Source organism: Canis aureus, chromosome 4, assembly GCF_053574225.1.
Source record: "Canis aureus isolate CA01 chromosome 4, VMU_Caureus_v.1.0, whole genome shotgun sequence".
NCBI lineage: Eukaryota > Metazoa > Chordata > Mammalia > Carnivora > Canidae > Canis > Canis aureus.
The window spans coordinates 3,922,909-3,945,409 of NC_135614.1; the positions used below are offsets into that span (position 1 = coordinate 3,922,909).

General features: G+C 36.4%; 1 protein-coding gene across 4 annotated transcripts in view; it reads right to left on the minus strand.

Annotated features, from left to right (window-relative positions):
* The window catches only part of RYR2 (ryanodine receptor 2), a 727,449-nt gene that overhangs the window by 152,865 nt on the left and 552,083 nt on the right, over positions 1 to 22,501 (minus strand). For all 4 annotated transcript variants that reach the window (XM_077894379.1, XM_077894378.1, XM_077894377.1 and 1 more), the window contains exons 49-58: positions 20,694 to 20,863; positions 19,342 to 19,562; positions 17,975 to 18,065; positions 15,817 to 15,957; positions 14,645 to 14,808; positions 12,395 to 12,473; positions 10,139 to 10,228; positions 9,184 to 9,321; positions 3,606 to 3,683; positions 1,924 to 1,999 (exon numbers count right to left, since the gene is read on the minus strand). In XM_077894379.1, the coding sequence (XP_077750505.1) occupies positions 1,924 to 1,999; positions 3,606 to 3,683; positions 9,184 to 9,321; positions 10,139 to 10,228; positions 12,395 to 12,473; positions 14,645 to 14,808; positions 15,817 to 15,957; positions 17,975 to 18,065; positions 19,342 to 19,562; positions 20,694 to 20,863 (1,248 nt within the window). The remainder of the gene's footprint in view (positions 1 to 1,923; positions 2,000 to 3,605; positions 3,684 to 9,183; positions 9,322 to 10,138; positions 10,229 to 12,394; positions 12,474 to 14,644; positions 14,809 to 15,816; positions 15,958 to 17,974; positions 18,066 to 19,341; positions 19,563 to 20,693; positions 20,864 to 22,501) is intronic.

The following is a 22,501-nucleotide window of genomic DNA, read 5'->3' on the forward strand; positions in this document are numbered from 1 at the left end:
GGAAAGAAGATGTCACGTTTTCCTGGAGTTTGCGGAGCCTGAGCTTCCACAGAAATGCAATCACACGCTGAGCTTTCTCACCATTAGGTGGCACTATACTACCATAAATGCAAAGGGACAGTCTGCAGCTACCAAGCCAGCAAACACTATGCGTTTTAAATAACTTCGGTTATTTCATAGTTTGATATTAATAGTGTCAAGTATAATGCAATCATCAGAAGACAATAGAAACAAACATTCTGTGTATAGCAAGAAGGGTATAGAACAAATTTGACTTCTCCCATAATCAAAGATAAAACGGGATGTTTTATGAAAAAAAATTTTTGTAAATCAAACATCGAATTTAATCATCCTGAAATCATCTCCTATTTTGAACTACACTATTGTATTTAGTCCTTTCTTCCTAGAAAATTGTATTAATTTGGCAACCACAATAATTTTGGGGTCAGATACCAATAGGTTACTCAAGGAGAGAGAGAGGGCAGAAGAGAAAATAAAGAGCCCAGGATAGGGTGGACACTAAAGTGTGCAGCCCCTGAACTGATTCTTTTAAGTGTCTAGGTGTGTGACAGGCTTTAAATGACTTTCTCTTTCTACTGTCTTATTGCTCCTGACTTCCCATGCTCCCCTATTGCTCTCTCCTCCCCTTCTTTCCTCAATCTCTCTCTCTCTCTTTCTCTCTCTCTCTCACACACACACACACACATACACACACACACACACACACCATAGGCACCTCCCACATGCCAACCCAGATCTCAGAAGTTGTCAGGACACAAGTTGGTATCAAAGTCCCCAAGGGAGAGAACAAATTTGAGAAAAGACACAAGCAGTTTCTTTCCTAAAGCTGTCGACAGTCTGTTGCTTTTCTTCTTTCCAAGACTCATTTCTCGCTTTCTTTAGTCTCAACAACCAAAAGCCAAGACCCACTGATGTATATTCATTCCAACACCTTTCCTACCGGTCTGCTATTTTGGTCCTGAACCACTCACTTTTTCCTTCAAAAGAGGAAGTATATGTGGAGTAAGAAAAATGACTAAAGGTTCTGAGGACTAATATTGCCACCTCCCCATTTAACCTGCTGAACCCTTGCTTGTCTCCCAACCATGCAGTATGAATCTGGACCAATACAAGCTGCATGCAGAGGTTTGGATATCTCATCTACAGGCAGCATGTTTTAAAGAAAATACTGACTGTGGAACACTGAATGGCTGGCCCAGAAACTCACCAAGCCATAGTGACTGAAACATACTTGGAAAAAAAACAGATTTTTTTTCATGTTATCTGCTCACGTAAAAAATAGTGATTTTGTTTACTAGTCATCTGGATGATGCCGCTTCCAGAATTCCAGTAAGCAGAACTCTATGTTTCTATTACTCAGCTAAAGATCCATCCATCCATCCATCCATCAGCCAACCAAAAACCTGATTGCTCGTTTAACAAACATTCATGGAATCATTCTAGAAAAATGGGCCTACCTGTGAATCAAATTTTGCAATAGGCAATTTTGGTGTAAGGAATCTTCTCTGTTCATTTCCACGACTAATTCTAATTTGTGCTATTCTATCTCCTAGTGGTTGGTGGCTGGTAACTCCTGCAATATCACAGCTATATTTTTCACCCTGAAATATCCTCGCTCTTCAAAACTATCTCTAATATATTTTTAAGTACGCCAATAAATAAGAAATAGTTTCTTGATGCCTTGATCTGTACAGTAAAAATTACAAAAGTAACAGAAGTTGTAGTCCTGACCTGGAGGCAATTATATTCACATTGGGGGAAAAAAGACTATATAGAAAGTAATCAGAGAGGTGTGAGCATGCGCACATGAACACATGCATGCACACACAAGAGATTTTATCCATATCAGAGATTCACGTAGTTGAATTCTGTTTTTCAATCAGATTTTTTGGAAAATATTACCTTTGGACTCCAGTTCCATTTTCTTTTTCTTTGCCCATATGTTATGGTAGTTTTCAGCCATCATTTCTGCCATAGCCTTAAATGAATGAAATATTTAGCAGATAAGTTAAAATTTAATGAGTAGAAACAGAAGACTTTGCTTGCTAATAAGTAATATCAAAACATGCTTTAAATTAATAAATCATAGTGTGTCAGTGCTAAAATAACTCTAAATGATAATCAAACACAACTGTCTTGGTTAGAATCTGAATCCCAGATAATTCCAACAGCCTGTGAAACCACACAGTAGTAAACAGCAGAGGTGATTTGATGGGAATGATTCTTGTTATTTGTAATGCTCAAGGACAGAGGTTTCATTAATTCAATAATGAAACTTCAAATTAGCTGTGAACTTTAATGAAAAATCTATTTATTTACAAGTTCTTACTGTAATTTCTGAAGCTTTAAAAGACACTCTAAACCTTATTAAACAATGAATATAAAGAACCTAGCGTACAGTCTAGATTCCATGTCTGCCCTAAACTGGGGGAGAGACCTTGGACAAGCCACATTAGCCTTTCTGGAGACTTTCACTTATTTTTTTTTTTTTTTAAGATTTATTTATTTGGGAGAGAGAGAGAGAGAGAGCATACATGCGTGCAGGGAGAGGAACAGAGGGAAAGAATCTCAAGCAGAATCCCTGCTGAGTGGGAAGACCAATGACACTTAACCCACTGAGCCCCCAGGCGCCCCTCTATGGCCTTTTGCTTTTTGATAAGATTGCCTTTAGGATTCCCTGTACCCTTTTGGTTTTCAAGTTCACTATTTCATTTTAAGACATCCATCCATATAGGAGCAATGACAAGGGGCAAGTCAAACAATTTAACATAATTAACATGACATACTACATAGAGTTTGCCTGTATATATTTATTCCTCTTGGGAAAATACCAAAAAATGTCAATATTGTTTGTTCATTATATTGACCTGTCAACTTCTGATCCAAGACAACAAATTTTCTTTTACTCAAATCAGCCATTTCAAAGTATGTTCCTTAGGAATAAAGGAGAACAGACGCAACTACAGATGGAGCAGGCAAAATGCTACCTGCTTCACTGGATAAATGACTTAACATATGTATTCTTTAATGAAGAACTGAGGGTCCCTTTAAGCAGAGCATTACTAATTCCTGATTTACTCTCTTCCCACACACAACTACTTAATTATAGTCAGATTTTTTAAATGCACATTATCTTTATGGAAAATTCTTATTTAGAAGAAACATCCTAGAAAATGTTGTCAACTTTAAAAGCAATTGAAAATTTAAGGCCTATAATCTGTGAATTTCATAGACCTCTTTATGAATACCATATTCAAATAATTCATGCAGAAAAAATATATTCAGGAAAGTGTTACATTATGCTTTTTATTTTTATTTATTTATTTTTAAAGATTTTATTTATTCATTCATGAGAGATAGAGAGAGAGAGAGAGAGAGAGAGAGCGAGCGAGAGGGGCAAAGACACAGGCAGAGGGAGAAGTAGGCTCCATGCAGGGAGCATGATGTGGGACTCAATCCCAGGACTCCAGGATCACGCCCTGGGCCAAAGGCAGGCGCTAAAAACCACGGAGCCACCCAGGGATCCCCACATTATGCTTTTTAAAAATGAAATTTGCATACTTTTAAAAGTCCATAATACTCACATGCAGGTCTCTGGACAGTGTGACATTGCTCATGTCAATGGCTCTGGGGCTATAACCATGGGCAGCATCTACAGAAACCTAGATGATTTACGTGGAAAAAAGAATGGAGTCTAACTTAAAAAATCCCATGGAGAGAGACTCAAGACATTCTTCAGAATTACAGGACAAATAAACTTCCACATGTAAGGTTTCCTCAGATGAAACTGGCAAGTATCTATAATCTATACAAACTTAATTCACAAACATACCTAGCAAATGCAATTATGTTTGGGTATCTGATAATTTCAATTTATGACTGAATGATATATCCCAACATCGCAGGGATTGCCAATTCCAAAAGCTAATGATTAGAACTCAACAAACTGTGCAATAAATCCAAGATTCTGGAACATTACCTTTGCCAAAGGACCACTGTATTCTTCAGATACGTACAGACTCTAATCAGCTGCAATAAAACTTACTCTTCCTCATGCGAACAGTAATTAATCAAAGAAGGCAATACTGACAAACGTCTCAATAGGCCAAATGTTAAGATGAAATACAACCAACTCTTTAATTTTAGAAGTACATCATATACTAGTCAACGATTAACAAAGTTATCCCCAATAACAAGGAGACTTAACTGCTGAATTTTGGTAATTTCTGAATTTTGGCATTTTAAAAATGAAACATATCTTTTCATCAATGGTAAGAAGATTTCTCATACTATCCTGTGCTTTTTTTTTTTTTTAAGATTTATGTATTTCAGATGTGAGGTAGGGAAGGGCAAAGAAAGAGGGAGAAGCAGACTCTCTGACAAGAAGGGAGCCGGATGCAGGGCTCGATCCAGGACCCTGAGATCATAATCTGAGCCAAAATCAAGAGCTGGAGGCCCAAATAGCTATGCCACCCAGGCACCCCTGTCTTGTGCTATTAACGCATTCCTCTCAAGGGCATATTATGCAACAATGTTTTATAGAAATGACCTCTGGTTCCAGCCTTAAATCTAAATTTCTATCCTGACATATTTCATAAAATATTTATATTATTGTTTCATATGTAATTCTCTTGTTAGACAATGATAAGCCAAAAATAAATTTTAGAAAGGTACACCATAGCTCATGCCTGTGCTTTTAGAACAAAAGAGAGGCTACCGTGATGCTATCCTTAGTAATGGGCTCATGGGCTATCCTCAAATTACTGGTCAGCTTTGACTGCATCCTGGCTTCTGAGCTTTCACCACTGCTCAGTGCCATCTCATAGTGGAATGTGTAAAAAAAAAAAAAAAGTCATTTTTTTTCTCCTATAAATTCTCCCTAAGAGGAAATTTGAGACTTAAAGAACACAAGTGACTTATCAGAGGTCACAGAACTAAAACCCTGAGCTGGCAGTGCTGCACTTCAAGCTATCTATCTGACTGGGGCCACTTCCCTCTCACGTCATCTCTTATGCCCTCAACATGTTGGAATGTATTTATTTCCCTACCCATCCACTATCACTGCCCTCTCAAATATTATCAGTTTCCAAGTTGCTAGAGTCAAAGGCCTCTTTCCATCTGCTGTCAAACCCATCCTTCTAGATCTGACTCTAGGAATCACTTCACCAGCCCCTCCTTTCACGAGTGCCAGGAAACCACCCTCCTGTCTCTCCACTCAGCTTCTCGTGACTTCACTTCCTCGGATTCCTTCTTTGGCAACTCTTCTATCAATTCCCTGAGGATCACTCACATGTCTTGGCTCACAGTCCCTTTCCTCCAACTTCAAAGCCAGCAACACCACATCTCTCTGGCCATTCTTCTGTAGTAACATCTCTCTTGCCCAAAGCCAGAGAAGTCATCCCACTCTTAAGTATCCTTGAGATTATATTGGACCCAATGATAATTCAGCAAATTTCTCCCCATTAAAAGTCTTTTTTTTTTAAAGATTTGTTTTATTTATTTTGAAGAGGGAGAGATGGAATCTCAAGCAGACTCCCTGCTGAGTGTGGAGCCCACTGTGGGGCTCGATCCCATGACCCTGAGACCATGACCTGAGCCAAAATCATGAACCGTATATTCAACTGACTGAGTCACCCAGGTAATCTCTCCCCCATCTCAAGATCTTTACCCTTGACACACTGGCAAAGCCCAAGTAAAGCAATATTTTCACAGATTCAAGCAACTTGGGATCATCTTTGGGAGCCATATTCTGCCTAACACAACATCTATAATCAAATTATTGTTCTGTCCTTGCCATCTCCAAGCACTGCTGTGCTCCCTACCTTAGGTAACATAACCACCTACCTGGCAGTCCAGCCCGTATCCATGCTTATCACCTTTGATTACTCTTTCTCATTCACAATCAAAATTCTGTCTTTTCTCCTTCAAAAATATCACTGGGATATATCCAATCCTCTCCATTTCCACTATCTTTGCTCTAATTCAGATAGTTAATACTTCTGTTTTATTTCCTGGGATGTCTATAGTATCCTCCCAAGGAATCTGCCTCTCTGTCTTCAATCTCCCCCTTCTCCAGTTCATTCCCCATTCTGCTGTCAGAAATGTATTTCCAAAATGTTTGTTATTCTCTAAATTTTTCTGCTATACAGGATAAATCTGTGGGCATGGGCTGACTCTTACTCATCTTAATATTCCTGTAGCATAAGCCATATTTCATCAACTCCATGATGATAAAATGATTCCTAATCTCACAGATCACAATGGCAAATGTATGTCTTAAAACTGATAAAAACCAGCATTAGACTCTGTAAATTGAACAAATGAGTAAAGTAGAGCTGATATCAATAATTTTATTTGTTCCTAAAGTAGAATTCTCACTATTTAATATCCCTTGAGACCATATTCCTTATATAACTGAAATTTAAATCCTTTTAGCTTTCAGTTAAGTTATTGAGGCTGGTTTAAAGAATATGAAGTTGGTATCTGTTTGGTCAGGAACAGACTCCACTTATATTTTTCATTACCTGTTTCTCTCCTTCACAGAAATCAGAAAATGGGCCAGGGCTTTGATCATTTCAAGTGAACTGAAGCGTGCACCATTTCTCAACTAGGGACTCAGACATTAATTAATAAACTCTAGTCTTATTAACAATAAGAACCACCACAATGTACATGGTTATGTGCAAGACATAGAGATTATCTTATTTGTTCTCTAGAACAACTAACAGTAGATGTTACTTTTCATCATCTTAAAATGAGAAAAAAAGTTTCAAAAGAACGATTTTGAAAGTCATATAGTATATTGGGTAAATAGTAAATGGCAGCATCAAGTTTTAAAAGTAATTCTGCGTGAATCCAAAGAACTTACTGAATTTCTTAAAATAGCCCCCAATGTTCTCTGTGATTTGGCTCTTGAGACCTGCCCTCCCCCCGCCCCCACCACTCTCTTCCTAGCTTCCCAGCAGAGAGCCCAGTTTGCTGAGCTCATGTAGCTACTCAGTGTTGAGGCCAGGATTTCAACTACCCAGACTGTGCAGATCTCCTTGAGTTAAATACAGGCCACTTCTGCCTGGCATAGGGAGAGCTGAGCTCCATGTGAAAGGAAGCGGAGAATATTAGGCTCCAACATCATGTCAACAAGTGTCCCCAGTCCACACATTTATATTCCTTACTATAAACTGATGATAAAAAAAAATGTTCCTGAATTTATTCAAAAGAGTTTCTTACATAATAGAAAATATCTTTATAATCACATGGGAAATCAGTAACGGGGAGAAGATAAGACATTAAAAAGTCTGGCAAGATTATATCTGAAAAAGAGAATAAAAGTGAAGATTTGTAATTAAGAAGTAATATATTTTAACACTTTGAGTAACGTTGGTTTATGCTTAAACATTTGAGTGAAAGTAGTGATAAGGACTATAAATATATTTGTGGCATTGGTTGGATTTAGCTCTGTATTTCTGATACTGAGAGAAATATTCTTTCTTCACTATTAGAGATCAAAGCAGTACAGATTCAATCACATTTACCATGAAATGCTCTCTGGTATCGAACATATTTAAATAATAAGAGTAACAATAAGTGTTAACATTTACTTTAAAAAAAAAAAGAGTTAACATTTACTGAGGCACACAGATCAAGTAACATGCCTAATGGCACACTTCTAGAGAGTGGTGGTCTACCTCCAGAACCTTCCTTTTTCATCTACACACTGTGCCTGTAGCACATTGAAATCACGTAGAAGATTTCACAATGTACATTATACATCACATGTGTTCCTCTAAAGATCAGTTAGACCTATGAGATGGTTCTATGAGTATCAGTTTACAGAATGTATTGAGAGTGTAGAGCACAGTGGGAGCCATATTAAGAGCTAAGCAGGGAGTAAGAAAGAGAGGAAAGAAATAAAAGACATACAATTTTAAATTGAGGAACACAACTTTGCTCTTAAGAGCAGTGGGAGAATCCTCCATACTTTTCCTGACACAGCTTATATCACCTCCATTGGATGGTAATTTTTAAAAATCTTCTATCCAATTTACAGGAAAAAAAGGAATTATTGCATCCCGTGCCCTCTGTAGCACCTTGTACACACCACTGGTCTAATTCTTACTAACTCTAGGGTGAAGGAGGTCTAGCGTGCCTGTCTCCAACACCAAACTGGATCTTCAGACTTAGAACTGAATCTTATCATCTTTGTATTCCTACTGTCTAGTAGAGAGCTTGTGTTCAGTATCTGTTGAAACAGATTAAAACAAAATGCAATCTAATGAAAAATATCTACATATGTGATAAAAAGGTAATATATGCTTTCATAGCTTCCATCCACATGATAGTTTCTTAAGAGAATTTAATATAAAACATACCTGAATTAGGACTTAATCTATTTCAAATACGATACATGGGAAACACAGGCTTTGAATACCTTTCTTTTCTTTGTTTTTAAAATGGCCATAATACACATAATATTTTGTATGAACTGAATACAAGGACCCTAGCAATCTGGAAAGGGGAAGTGATTGGTTTGGCTCCATCTCCTCCAGAGAGGAAAGGGCCACGGGTAATAGCTGGAATTTGCTTCCCACCTTGAACTCTAGATTCTTCAGGCCGAGACAGTGCCTCATATGCCACATTGAACAGTGAAGTCCCCAAAGCCAGCACCTTGCTAGGCTGACCCAGCCTGCTTGACATGACCCACTAGCAAGGCATGCCCTGAATTCCTGCTCTGGCTATCTGGTTGCATATATTCCCTTTGCAAGTGGACAGGTGCTCAAGCTCACTTGTATGGACCATTCATGTGGGTTCTAGATCAGGATTACTACTGTCTGATCACCCTATTGCTCCCTAAGAACCAAGCTCAAGCGCTTACTGGAAAGGAGTAGAAAGGTCTTTTAGACAATCTAATTGTAGGTAATGCTTCATTAATTAAACTTCAAGACCTCACCATTGGGCACTCCTTTGTATACTAACCAGGAAAAGCACTACCTGATATATGAACTACCATTTTAACTCAGACTTAACCTCACTTAAAGAAAAAGGAACATGGTTTTTCTTCTCCTGAACATTACACTATTCTTCAGAATTTTCAAATTATTTGCTTTGGAGAACCTGCTACTTAAATAAAAGAACAAGCTGTGGATTCACCAGTGTGCTTCTTACCTGGCTTGTCTGAGAAATGCGACGAGTCCGGTTATAGAGGGCCATGCTGTCTCCTTCCCGTGTTCTCTCAATTCTCCAACCCCACGCAAGCATGGTTTTTAGAGACTCTTTGATTGGCCAGCGATAAATTTCTTTTTCCTAGCAACAAAAATAAAGAGGAAGAAAGGGGGGTGCGTATTATGAATCTGAATGAAAATTAAAAATCTGAAATAGGCTGCCTTCATTTAAAGAAAAAAATATTGGCATTGTTTATTTAAAAATGGCAAAAGTAAAGTAAAATTTCTGAATAGCAGAGTATGAGCTGAGATCTAGTTTGACTAATGCTGTTAAGAAGGATCTCAGCTCACTACTGCAAGGAGGTTAACTTTCTTGAGTTTCCTAGTTTCTGATACTTTAGATAGAAAATAAAAAGGAGAAACAGTGCCACATTGTATGATGTGTGTGAAGGTCTTTCTACCCTCTGAATAAACAGACAAGGATAATTCTTCCTAAAAAAATTTTTAGAGGATAAATAAAAAAGAATAAATCTTCCTCTGCGAGCACTAAGCCAAAAAAGTGCTTTTCACTTCATCTGTCAAGATACTGATTTCCCCCAGAGTAAAAAACATGAATATTTGTAAATAATAATCATTGTAAATATTACTTCATTATCCCTCATCAGGAAACTCATAAGCATGATAAGAACATTTTCTAAAGTCCTTATATATATATTGGGGAGGAATAAAAATCAGTAAGGGATGGAAAAATATTAAGGAGAATAACCAATTAATACTGGTAGAAAGTGGGAATAGAGAAAAAAAGACAAAAGATAAAAAATGGGACCTTTAAGTAAAGTTTTTTTTTAAAAAAGCATACACATATAAAGAAGACATTTTAATAAGAAATTATATAATCAAGAAAACCCCAAAATACATTAAAATTATATAACCAAAGGAAAAAAAAAAAGAAACCTCACCTTTTCAGATAATAGTTTATATGGCTTCATTAATGGCTGAACTTTAGATGAGTCTGAATATATTTCTCCATAAATCCATCCATTTGCCAACTTAAAAAAAATCATCAAAATTATTTTACATGGATTGATTGTTGAGAGTGTAGGTATGCATGTGTGTAAGTCTATTTGGTACAATCAATCTACAATAAACCAAGACACGATTAAGGTTTGAATTCAACCCAACATAAGTCAATATAATTATTTCCATTCTAACTAATATTATTTTGAGTAATCACCGAGAGCAATTCTTTTTATCCAAAGATTAAACACACCTAGTCTTCCTTAAACAGATCCAAGTCTTGACCATGTCATAATAAGTACTCTCCCCAGGAGCAGTCCACAGGAGGCATGGCCCCCATGATACTCATTCTAGCACATCTTGGGACCCTTTATATGAGATGCTTTTTTTATTATTTTTAAATGTTTTTCTAAATGCTCTTTTTAAAAAAATTTTATTTATTTATTTGTGTGTGTGAGAGAGAGAGAGAGAGGGAGAGGGGCAGAGACACAGGCAGAAGGAGAAGCAGGCTCCATGCAGGGAGCCTGACGTCGGACTCTGATCTCCAGGATCAGACCCTGGACTGAAGGCAGCATTAAACTGCTGAGCTACCTGGGCTGCCCATAAATGTTCTTTTCAAACAGGAAAACTGGATTATTCTGCTTTATGTGGAAGTTTCTGTGAATAATGCTCCCTGTTTTGTCCACCCCAGTATTCAATGATCTCTTAACATGTTTGACACACATTATTTTGCCCACGTACATACTCTATACTCATCACCACTTCCCTATCTCCTCTCGTGTTTGCCTATAGAATTTGAGTAACTGGACTGCAATGGCTCAGGACAGCCTTCTCGGACATTTCCTCTCTATCACCACTGGCTTAGTACCTGAGAAACTTTATATAAAACAAACACACCTTGGAAGTAAATTACTGAACAAAGAGCCACATATTTATCAAACCAAAAAGGTTTCTTAAGAGAAAAATTGATTGGCTAAGGCAAGAACTGAAATTGAATAGTAAGTCTAACAGGATGATACGGAACTGCTCTACGATCTTGAACACCTCAGAACCTGTGATGTTTGACTTTCACTTCAGCAACAGTACGTGCTTATCATAGATTCCTGTGCCCTCAGCTCAATTTCTCTGACAAATCTTCACAGCCATCATCTCTCAGTTTAACCAGGCTCAACATAATGTTGAGCCACAAGCTTTCTTTTAGAGAATTTCATGGTATGTAGGACATGTGTTACTTAGCTCATTTCCTTGCATGTTTTTTTTGACAATACAAACGTGTCATCTTGCCACGTGATTTATTTTTAGTGACCTACAGATCTACTTAGTAAGACATACAACAGAAGAATGGAAGATGTAAACAATCACTAAATTCCAATTAAAAATTTTCATGGTTTTATCTAATATAAAATTATATATAAAGTCAAAGTTTCTTTAAAAGATTTCTGACCCAGGGCACCTGGGTGGCTCAGTCAGTTAAGTGTCTGTCTTCAGCTCAGGTCATGATCCCAAGATCCTGGGGTTAAGCCTCACATTGGGCTCCCTGCTCAGCGGAAAGTCTGTCTCTCTCTTTCGCCCATCCCCCTTCCTGCTCAGGCTTGTGTGCTCTCTCTCTGAAATAAATACATAAAATCCTTAAAAGAAAAAAATTCTGACCCAGAATCACTTTTCCCTACAGCCCCTGATGATTATTACTTTGTATTCTCACAAACAATATGTGTTTAAAAACTATATTTATAATTTAATAGAATTTTTGTTCCTAAAACTGTGGTTCTTATGAACAAATACTCTTTTTTTTTAAGATTTTATTTATTTGAGAGAGAGTGTAAGTGCGCAAGTGGAGGGAGGAGCAGAGGGAGAAAATCCTTAAGCAGACTCCTCTCACTGAACACAGAGCCAGACTGACAGCTCCATCCCAAGACCCTGAGATTGTGACCTGAGCTGAAAACAAGATTTGGACCCTCAATCAAGCCACCCAGGTACCCCGCTATGACAAATATCCCTATTTCCATGTGCATTACATATGTGTTAATGGCACAGCTAACTAAATACTACATCAGCAAATCGTAATTAAATGTTCTTTCCTAATCTAGACACAGCTTTCACTTTAAAGTAGAAAACCGTCATGGTCAGATATATTTGAGCAGTGACCAATCATCAGGTACACTCAGTACAGAATTAGAATGTGATACTCTGACTTTTACCTTGTCCATTGACCATTTGTCATGAGAATGTTCCGCATATTTGTTAATGAAGTATTCCAACTTCTCAGGAATTGTTATACTATGAGAAAAATAAAGAAAAAAAAGCTTGGTTTTTATAGGACTTATAAGAAATCATACCAATAATTTTCTCACAGATTATGATTGCTTAAATCCCACTTGATGCATAACTGTTAAAAAGTTATCTTAATAAGGTATTACTTTTCCACAGCATAGGAGCAATATAAAAGTCAAGCCATTAATGTTCTATCTGCTCATATTATATTAATTCATACTTTATATATAATATGAATTAAAATATATTCAAAGATCAGGACAATAATAAAAAAAAAAAAAGGTTAGGCCTGAATTAAGATACAGTTAGACTCCATGAACTTAAAGACATACTTCTCTTCCATAATCATTCTTTGAAGTAATTCTCCCTTTTTGACTTAAGTCTCATCTGCAACAACTATAAGTGGGTAAAGATGGCTGAAATCTGGTTACATTTTTTAAAATGTACTAAAATTTTAAATTAATGTCATATGACTAGTGATGTGTTAATGATTTTAAATTTCACAATCCACATATAACATTCTGTTATTAATATGGGCCATAATGAAAAGTAATCTACTCATGCCTTGTGATCTTGATAATATTTATTTTTGATTCCTTTCATATTTCATTAATATCTGATCTCTTGAACAGATTTTGAGTGTATGCAAGTAATGACCAAGTCTAATGGTAAATATGGGACTTGCGAATGGTAAATACATCGATGAGTGGAAAATTAAATACATACATATAATTCCATTCATTCATGCATATAACTTATTAACACAATTAACACTGAGAAGTGAATTCTAAATAAAACCTAGCATAATGAGATGGTTTACTTTTCTTTTTTCAACAATGTTATCAATCAGTGATTGAACTACAGGACACAAACATACTTAAAAAACAATATGTAAAAATCACAAAGATATAGAAGTGATTGATATCACTAGGAAACCTAATCTGGTAAGAATTCCCCAAAGAGGCAAGCCTACGTAAATGAATATACATGCCCAAAAGTTGTTAATTAAATAGATTTAATTAATAAACACCAAGACCATGATATGTTCCGATGTTATTTGAAAATCCTAGATTATATTGTATGTTAGCAAACCACAAACTTACCCATGTAGGAACTGAACATGTGATATTTTGATTTACTTACATTGGAAGAGATACAAAGGAGCAATCACATAAGCCAAATACTGGGGGGTAGAGTCTTTTCTCACAGGACTGTCATCAAATACCAAACATGCAAATTTAAGGCATTATCAAACTAATGGCATAGCACTTGGGTTGAAATTTTGATCTGTTATGGAAGTTAAACCAGCTGAGGGGCCACCCACAAGCCTAAAAGTTGAACTCCCAAGCAAATTCAGATGCTGTGCATGGTAGCTACCAAGCGACTACCCTGCTAACTACTGATCTGGCGAAGTCCCCATGGAACCAATAAGGGAATGTAGCATGAAGAGTCAGCTTTCCTCTCAAATGGGAAACCATGGTTCTACTCAAAGAAAGCAACAACAAAAATGCTGAGACTCCCAAACACCTGAAGTTCTGAGACATCCCACTTGTAAAACAATTTCCGCAAGTAAGTACGAGTAAGAAGTTTTATAATGTTAAGTAACATTTTATCTGGGGCTGAGGTGGTCACACTGCATTCTAACTGCATGCTAAAGTTTCCACAAATATTCTCACTGGATATTCCCTGGCATCTCGTGTTATGCTTTATGATGCTGAACATCAGTCACTACCCCTAGGCTTTGCTGAGATGTAGTGATGGTGGACTGCCTCCCGGAGGATCACAGGAACAGCTTTGCCCTGCACGCTGGTATCACTCTCAGTCAAAGATGATACACAGACGTTATTGCAATTATTAATAAACATGTAGGGTAGATTTTCAACTAAAAATATAGCTGATATATTTTCTTGATTCTCATTATTGTAAATATTATCATGTGGTTACGTACAGAGAATCTGGGTTATGTTGAGTATCCTAGAAGATACATCTTATCTACTTCTGATAATTGTATCATCATTAGTACTACTATCATTTCGTCAAGTAAAGGGACCCCTATCAAAAGGATACCAATTCAAAGGGGGCATGGATTAGAGAAAGTTCACTTTAGTACCTTATTCAATTTCAGACTTCACACATCATTTACAATAAAAATCTGCTGCAATAGAAAGAGTCCATACTTTGAGGTATCAACAGGTTGTGGGTTAAAGTTCCCTTCAGAATCCATTGATGACTGTTTTTCCATCATACTGACATAATTTGACTCCATGTAGTCTGGAGGCAAAGCTCCCGCAACTGCACTCAGGCAAGGCAGTGCCAGTTTGAAAAGTTCTTGCTCATATTTCTGGGAAAAGAATGAAGAACCAAACAAATAAACAAAACAAAACAAAAAAATCTGTATTACTATTGAGCAAAAGTTGTCAAAATGATTATTATGGCTGGCAAGATGTTTAAAGAAAAACTCAGAGTTACCCTAGGCTAACTTAAAATTGCCTTGCAGATTGTTTCTCTAGCAAATGGAACATACAGACTGAAATCCCATCAAATAGGAGACAGGCTGAAGTCAGATTTACTGCAGTTGCCCCTTAAGAAGAATAAAATCTTTGCTTCTCTAAAAGTTTTTCTCCAATATTTTATGAAATAAACCTGAATATTCTAAATGTATAACAGTTCTTTAGAACATAAACATAATTTCAGTCAGTGGATAGCATAATTATAGAATATTGCTATACCATATGAGAAAGACTATACTTGAAAAATACATAAAGGAATATTTCACGGAGTAAGAAATTTTAACTGATCTGTATGGTATCACAAAAGTATGAAAATGAAATTCTAAACCGATAAAGAAATTCTGGGAATATGCACAATCAAAATTCTGGGAAGAGGTATTTATATATTAATTACATAAATACATTTGTATTTATAGATTTTTTAAATAAAAAAATTATTTAAAAAATCTCACTTTAAACCTTTAGTTTTAAATTAATGTTGTAAATTCTTCTAAAACTGCCTTCTACATATTATTTTAAGACTCTCAGTTTACCAAAGATAATTCAGTGACAAAAAGCCTCAAGATGTAGCTTCCTTCCACCTGCCATCATGGATGAACTTAACTCTATTACATAGCACACTTCTGGATATCCTGCTCCAGGTGTCTAATATTGTCTATCTGGGAATTCACACGGATTTTGACTAATATTTTAAGCAGAAGTATTCTCAACATTTGTTAGACATTTGAAAAAGGAAAAAGAACTATTTAAGTCTTAATGAATAAAAATAATATTCCACTAGTGATATTTATGGCTTTTAAATGATTTTATCACACAAAGTCCACAAAATCTTAAATCACCTTTTGAGATAGGGCGTCAAAAATGCCCCAAAACAACTTTCTCGATAAATGAAGTTCTTCTTCTGAGGCAGCTCCAAAGTTCCCCCACCCTCCAGGCAGGCAGTAATATTTCCAGCATCTTTCATAATGATTTGTCAGCAGCTATGTGAGAAAACAATTACAAAGGCAATGAGTGAAAGATACCTTTTAGATTTTTCCCATTTCCTCCCATTTGACATTCAAGTGCCATGTAATAAGGTTAGCTGAAACAAATCTGCTCAATCCCCTATGAATTCCTCTGGAGAATATTATTACCTTATATATCATGCCACTTTAAAATTTAACACTGATCACAGCATGAGGAACCAATGCCCAATGTAACACAGAAGTCCATCTTCAACAGCATTCTTTATGAGGTTGTTTGGTTATTGATGTCTCCCTGAGTCCTATGTTAGCTGCTACTCAGTTTTATGAATCATGACCCCTGAATATGCACATCTGCACTTAATGCAAGGATTGACGTCAAGGTGACCTAAAAGCACAGATAAGTATCTCTAGGATACAGCACCTGAAATGTAAATTCTAGGGGAAATCTACATCTGAATATTTTTGCTTCCTTTTTGCCAATCCTTAATTACCACACATTTTTTTGCTCCAGAACTTAAATCTCTAATTAAACTTCCCAAACTAATGCATTTCAGTCCTTTCTTTACCTATCTTTCTTTGATGGTTATAGGTTCAATTTATTACCTTGCCGAGTGTCTGTGTTGCTTCTTAAATTTTCATCTATGTACATTTTGTTTGTTTAGGACTAAACCGTAAGTTTAAAGACAAGGATAGAATCTTCCAATTATCCAGTAAGCTCTTTTGTAGTTCATTTTTGATCTATAAACTAATAAGTATTCACAACTACTTGCTGAATTAAAAAAATGATTTTTATGAATCAACTATACATTTTTGGACTCTCTTTTCCATAACTAAGGAGGAAGATAGAGTGAAAAGAATTGTTGTTATTAAAACAAACTATATCTCTACTAGTGAAATGCTTCTAGTTTGGTCTCCTCCTCAATTATAAAACACACACACACACAAACACACACACTATTTAGAAATCTCAAATGATGAAATATTGAGATCTAATGTGTTTGGATTAACTTGGAAATATCTACAACATAAATGAATTTATTATAAAAAGTAATGCTATCTCTTTTTTCAGATACCTTCCAGCTCATTTGTATGAAGAAGATTTTGTATGGCAAGGCCTCTCCTAGAAAAAATGTAAAAATGGGATTTTCGGCAAGGATATCATTTATTTTGCATCATATATTAATTTATCTAATTTTATTAAACCAAAATGAATGAGAAAGGCTGTATTTGCTAAATATCTAGGGATGCTTAGAGTAACAGCAGCTCAAAAAATTGACTATTTATATCTCAAAGTTCTTTTTTTCAGTACTGTTACTGGATGACCATGAGGAACAATGAGGCTTACAAGATGATAGTGCAGAGGGGGTCCCCATAAAACAGTCTATTACATACCTATGACTTCCACTCACAGAATACACTAGTAGATGTATTAGGACACATCAAATATTCAAATCCTAAGTCTGGATTGAGATATTAGATGACAGAAAAATATTCTCAAGACAGTAAGACAGCATGAGACCCAACCATTCATGAATAGAATAATGAAGCTGGGCAGAGAAAATATTAGTGATTCTTCTATACCTGGTGACAAACTGTAACTGCATAGACAGGGAGGTTATCTTTGAACCCTATGATGTTAACATTTGAAAACTGTCATGTGATTACCAACTTAGAAAACATTGTTTTGAAAGCCTGCTCTTTATCCTTTGAGATTACTAACATTTCAGGCCACATCTACTACATGTTTTCCAACCGTAAGAATACCTTGGCTCATGTTTTCCCTGTTTCCCATTTTCTCCATTGATTTCCATTTCCATTCACCTACAGAAACTCAAATCTTAGCACTTATATGAGATTTTATATTATTGTGATGTACACATTTCTCAAATTTATAAGCCCATTTTCAGTAAGTGAAAGAAACTTTCCAGCATTGAAAATCAAGCATGGCGTTTCTAAGAGCTGTATATATTCTAAGAGAAGAAAAGTCAGAGGACCCAGTAATCAAATAACTACAGACATTTCTTATACTTACCTTAAGGGGCATTTTTGCATGTTCATTTAATAATGGGACATCAAATACTAATCTTCGGAGTAAGTGCTGCATCATAGAAGGTCTCAATTGGCTGGGGGAACAAAATTCATTTTAATAATGAAGGGAAATGTCTTTAAGGAAATAATTCATTAGACTGAATTATCTACTCTGAGAACCTATACCTACACTTCTCTTCTGATGGTGATAATTAGGTACCCCCTATCCAAAGGTTAATCCACCACTACACAATTGTATAAAAGATTACCTTTCCAACCCATCTCTATCCCCTAGATCCGAGGATCACTCCTCATTTGTTACAGATGTTCCTATTTTCCCCTTCACTTCTCAGCCACTCACAATGGCAGACCCCACGGTTTCCTGAGACCCTTGCTCCAGTAATTATAGTGTGTGCTTCTTCCTTCACTCCACTGGCTGAGAAGGGTCTCCAGTGACTGAATTAGAAGCAAAAACAATGTTATATCTCTAAACAGGAGGGAGGAATAAAAAGTCTGAGACGGAAACTTTGCCAGAGGAGGAAGGAAAAGAAAACTAACACACAGTGAACATCTATTGTCAGGTCATCTTGAATGCTTCATTCGTTTAATATGTAGATAAATTCTGTGAGATAGTTATTTTGGTTCCATTTTACAGAATTTTAGGATCAAAAGAGTTAGAGACATAACCCTCTAATTTTTCAACTTCTTCAGTCCCATGTGGCTTCTATATCCCACATACATCGCTACGAGTGAAAACATTCCTTCACCAGTGCTCTGCCAGGCCACACACCTTCACTGGCTCTCGCAATTAAAGGGAGCCATTACCCCAACCAGGAGCTTGACACTGTCACTTTAGCTGTCAGAACTCCAGTGGGAGAAAGTATGTTCTGGCTTTCAGAGTAAGACATCTGAATACTTCTGCCTATAGGAAGTGGTTTTCCAGGATGGAGAAATAGCCTTCATGATTGACATTCACAAGTAATGCTCTAATAGTACACTGCATCATTTTTTATATTTAGTAAGTCTCTTTTTTTCATTTCTCTTCTAGAAGAGGAGTTAAAATCATCACACATAGTAAAAAAGGGAGAATCCACTAATCTTACATGAAAGTGGCCAGGGACTCCCCACACAGTTATCCTACCCGCCAAAATCCAGAAGAGTACAACTGGTCCATCAGTCTATCCAATGACCAAATACCCTAAAGAAGCCAGGAGGAACACTCCTGGGCTCCAACCTCCGGTACAAGGGACTATCTAAAATGAATTAATTTTTTGGTACAGAAATTTTTTTCCAAAATTCGTAACAATTTGTCAAGGGCCATATAGTAAATTCTCTTTCTTAAAGAAGAAGCAGCTTTAGTTTCCCACTTACCCACAAATAGAGAGTAAACAAACTTCTATGGAATCCCGCTGAGCTTTGGTAAGAGAGCAGCCCTTAGAAAGTCTGTACACAGTGTGAAGTAATGAGTCAATGAGGGAAGCGTGGTGCTCTGTGCCAGCAAAAAGAGGGGCACATCTTGTTAACAAAGGCAACACAGCTGTGCAAAGGTAACGATTGAGGGCCAGGGCCATGTCTGTAGCACTCAAAGCAGCCTAAAAAGGAATTGTGAGAGTAGAAGGTAATTCACGCTTGGCAGTAGACAACATGGAATTTCATTCTCTAGAAAATGACAAAATATGAAAAATAAAGATGTACTCCTCAGTTATATCTTTAAATGTGGGTCATATGATTTTTCACCACTAGAAACAATCAACTTACAATTGCTCACAATCAACTTACAATTGCTCACAAACAGATAAAAATGAAGTGATAGCTATAGTGATATCTCTGTCTCAAGAAGCCCCCGAGGCTCACATTCTGTAATAAGAATTCAATGGTAGGATGGATGTGAGATGATAACGCTAATGATACCCAAGAATGTGAGTTATATATATGTATATTTTAGCTCATGTCCATCAGAATCAATAGCCAAAGGCTGACTGTTTTATTATGTTATCAACTATCTCATTTAGGTTCAGAATTTCATGTGAATACACCCAACAAAGAAAAAAGAAATTTCAGTGTATTTTAATGATTCTCTTCTCCTAACTTTCACAAAAGAGCTATTATCAACTCAAGAACTGATTTCCTCTGGAATCAAAAAGACCCATCTAGAGATAAAAAGGCAGTATTATAACGACTGAAATAACATTTAGAGTTTCAATTTAGAGTTTCAGCTCGTTCCTTCGAAGGAGCAGTAAAATATTTACACCAGTAATGACAGATTCTTGATGTGGGCCACTGCCAGAAGATATTTCAGCCTTATCTGTGATTTAAAAATAAAGACACTAGGATGATATTATAATTAGTACAACTCAACAAGGTCTATCAAACCTTCTGAACACTGTACATGCTTTCATCGAGAAGCATAATTATTTAGGCCAATTTGGAGGTTAAAAGGAACCACTGTGACCTCCCAAATTAGGGTTATATAAACCAATTGCATTCCATAGTAGCCGATCAGAATCCTTATCTTACTCCTGAGGTTGCAAGTTTTCTCCACTATTCAGGGAATTCCTTAAGACTCAGTGTATTTTATTTTGTGTACTCAGTGCCTGCCTAAAAATAGGTACTCAATAAACATCCAGTGACAATAAATAAATGATTAATATATCTATGGAGAATATCATAAGTCAGAGAATAAAGAGCCAAAAGCTGATGATGTCAATTGTTCAAATCATTACCGTATCTAAAGAAGCAGCAGCCCGGAGATCTGGCAGAAAGCCAACCTCAAGAAGATGGAGGAGGAAATCTTGAACCTCAATCCCATAGACCCTGTCAAGGAACAAAACCATGGCTGCCTTGTGATCTGGGCAAAACCCCGCAGACATGTCAGGCTCCACCACATTCCCATCTAAAAGAGAGAAGGTGACATGTTGTTAATGGACAGATGACAAATGGCTTCTCTCTAACCTTCTCAAGGTTTAAGTCAAGTTATCTGTTGAATGGTTTTTGTCCTTCTACTACCCACAAGCAAGTGCTGGGAATTGGCTGAGGAATTACGACAGTGCAATTTTAATTCAAGGTCATTTGAACTGTGATTTGGGCATCCACTTGCTAACCACATGTATGATCAAAGATATGGCATTAGGCTAGATAATGAGAAGGAAACAAAAAGGCATCCAAAATCAATATTGTGAAACTAGCAGTAAACCCTATAAAAAGTCAACCTATAAAGTTTTCATTCTTTTCAAAAATGAGAGCCTCTTTTAAACACTAATGAAACTCACATACTCCCATGTGATGGAGTTCGTAGTTCATTTACATATTTATGGCTTAGACAACTACAAAATGATGAAACAACTCTATGAATCAGTTGGACTTTCAAATGAAATGTTTCATTAATCATAATGGCATTGGGCAGGCCGGGTGGCTCAGTGGTTTAGCGCTGCCTTCAGCCCAGGGCCTGATCCTGGAGACCTGGGATCAAGTCCCACGTCCGGCTCCCTGCATGGAGCCTGCTTCTCCCTCTGCCCCTCTCTCTCTCTCTCTCTCTCTCTCTGTCTCTCATGAATAAATAAATAAAATCTTTTAAAAAATCATAATGGCATTTAACAACATTTAAAACATATTTGAGCCATATTATTTTTTTCTATTAATAGTCAATATTTGATGCCTATATGGATGAGTGAATTTTTTACTAGAATTCCATAGATTCACAGGTTGAAAACCACTGATACAAGGAATTTAGGGATTATGTACCAATTTAAAATATTGGAGGGCAGATTTTTTCCTCTTTGACTATGTGATAATTATGTCAAATAACATAGTGCTACTGATAACACATGGTAAGAGTCTAAAATACTATCACAGAATCTTTAATATTGAGGATATATGACCACAATCATCCTGAAAAAAGTCACAACTTTTTGTTTTCGTTCACAATTAAGAAATGAATTTCACATCTGACTTGTGAAAATAAACAAGTAACAATATTTTAAGAGAATTATATTAAAGGCTAATACCAAATAGCTTCCATTTGTTATTAAATTATAATAATATCCAGTATATCTACTACTCTTCTTCCTATAATTAAAATAAAGAGAATAATAGCTCTTATTTGTGCTGTTTTCAGGCACTATGCTAGGAATATTAAAGAGATGATATCCTATACTTTTCAAAAGCACATTGTGAGGTTGGTTTTCTTAGCTACATTTAACAGATGACAACTGACCATCAGGGAAGTTAAGTAACGCTCTCAGGGTTGTACACCTAGTAATTGGCAAAGTTAGATTTAAACCAAGGAAAATCATATTTTAAACCCAAACAAAGCTGATTTAAGCCTTACTATTAAATCAGTAGGCTCTACTTTTTAATCAAAAATCTACTTAAAATTCCAGTTTAATTCTACTAAAAATCACAGTATTAGCGAATTTAAATTTGAAAGATTCTATTATTTTAATATACAGTTGTGCCAGAAGCACCTGGGTGGCCCAGTCAGTTAAGAGTCTGCCTTTGCTCAGGTCATGTTCCCAGGGGGTCCTGGGACTAA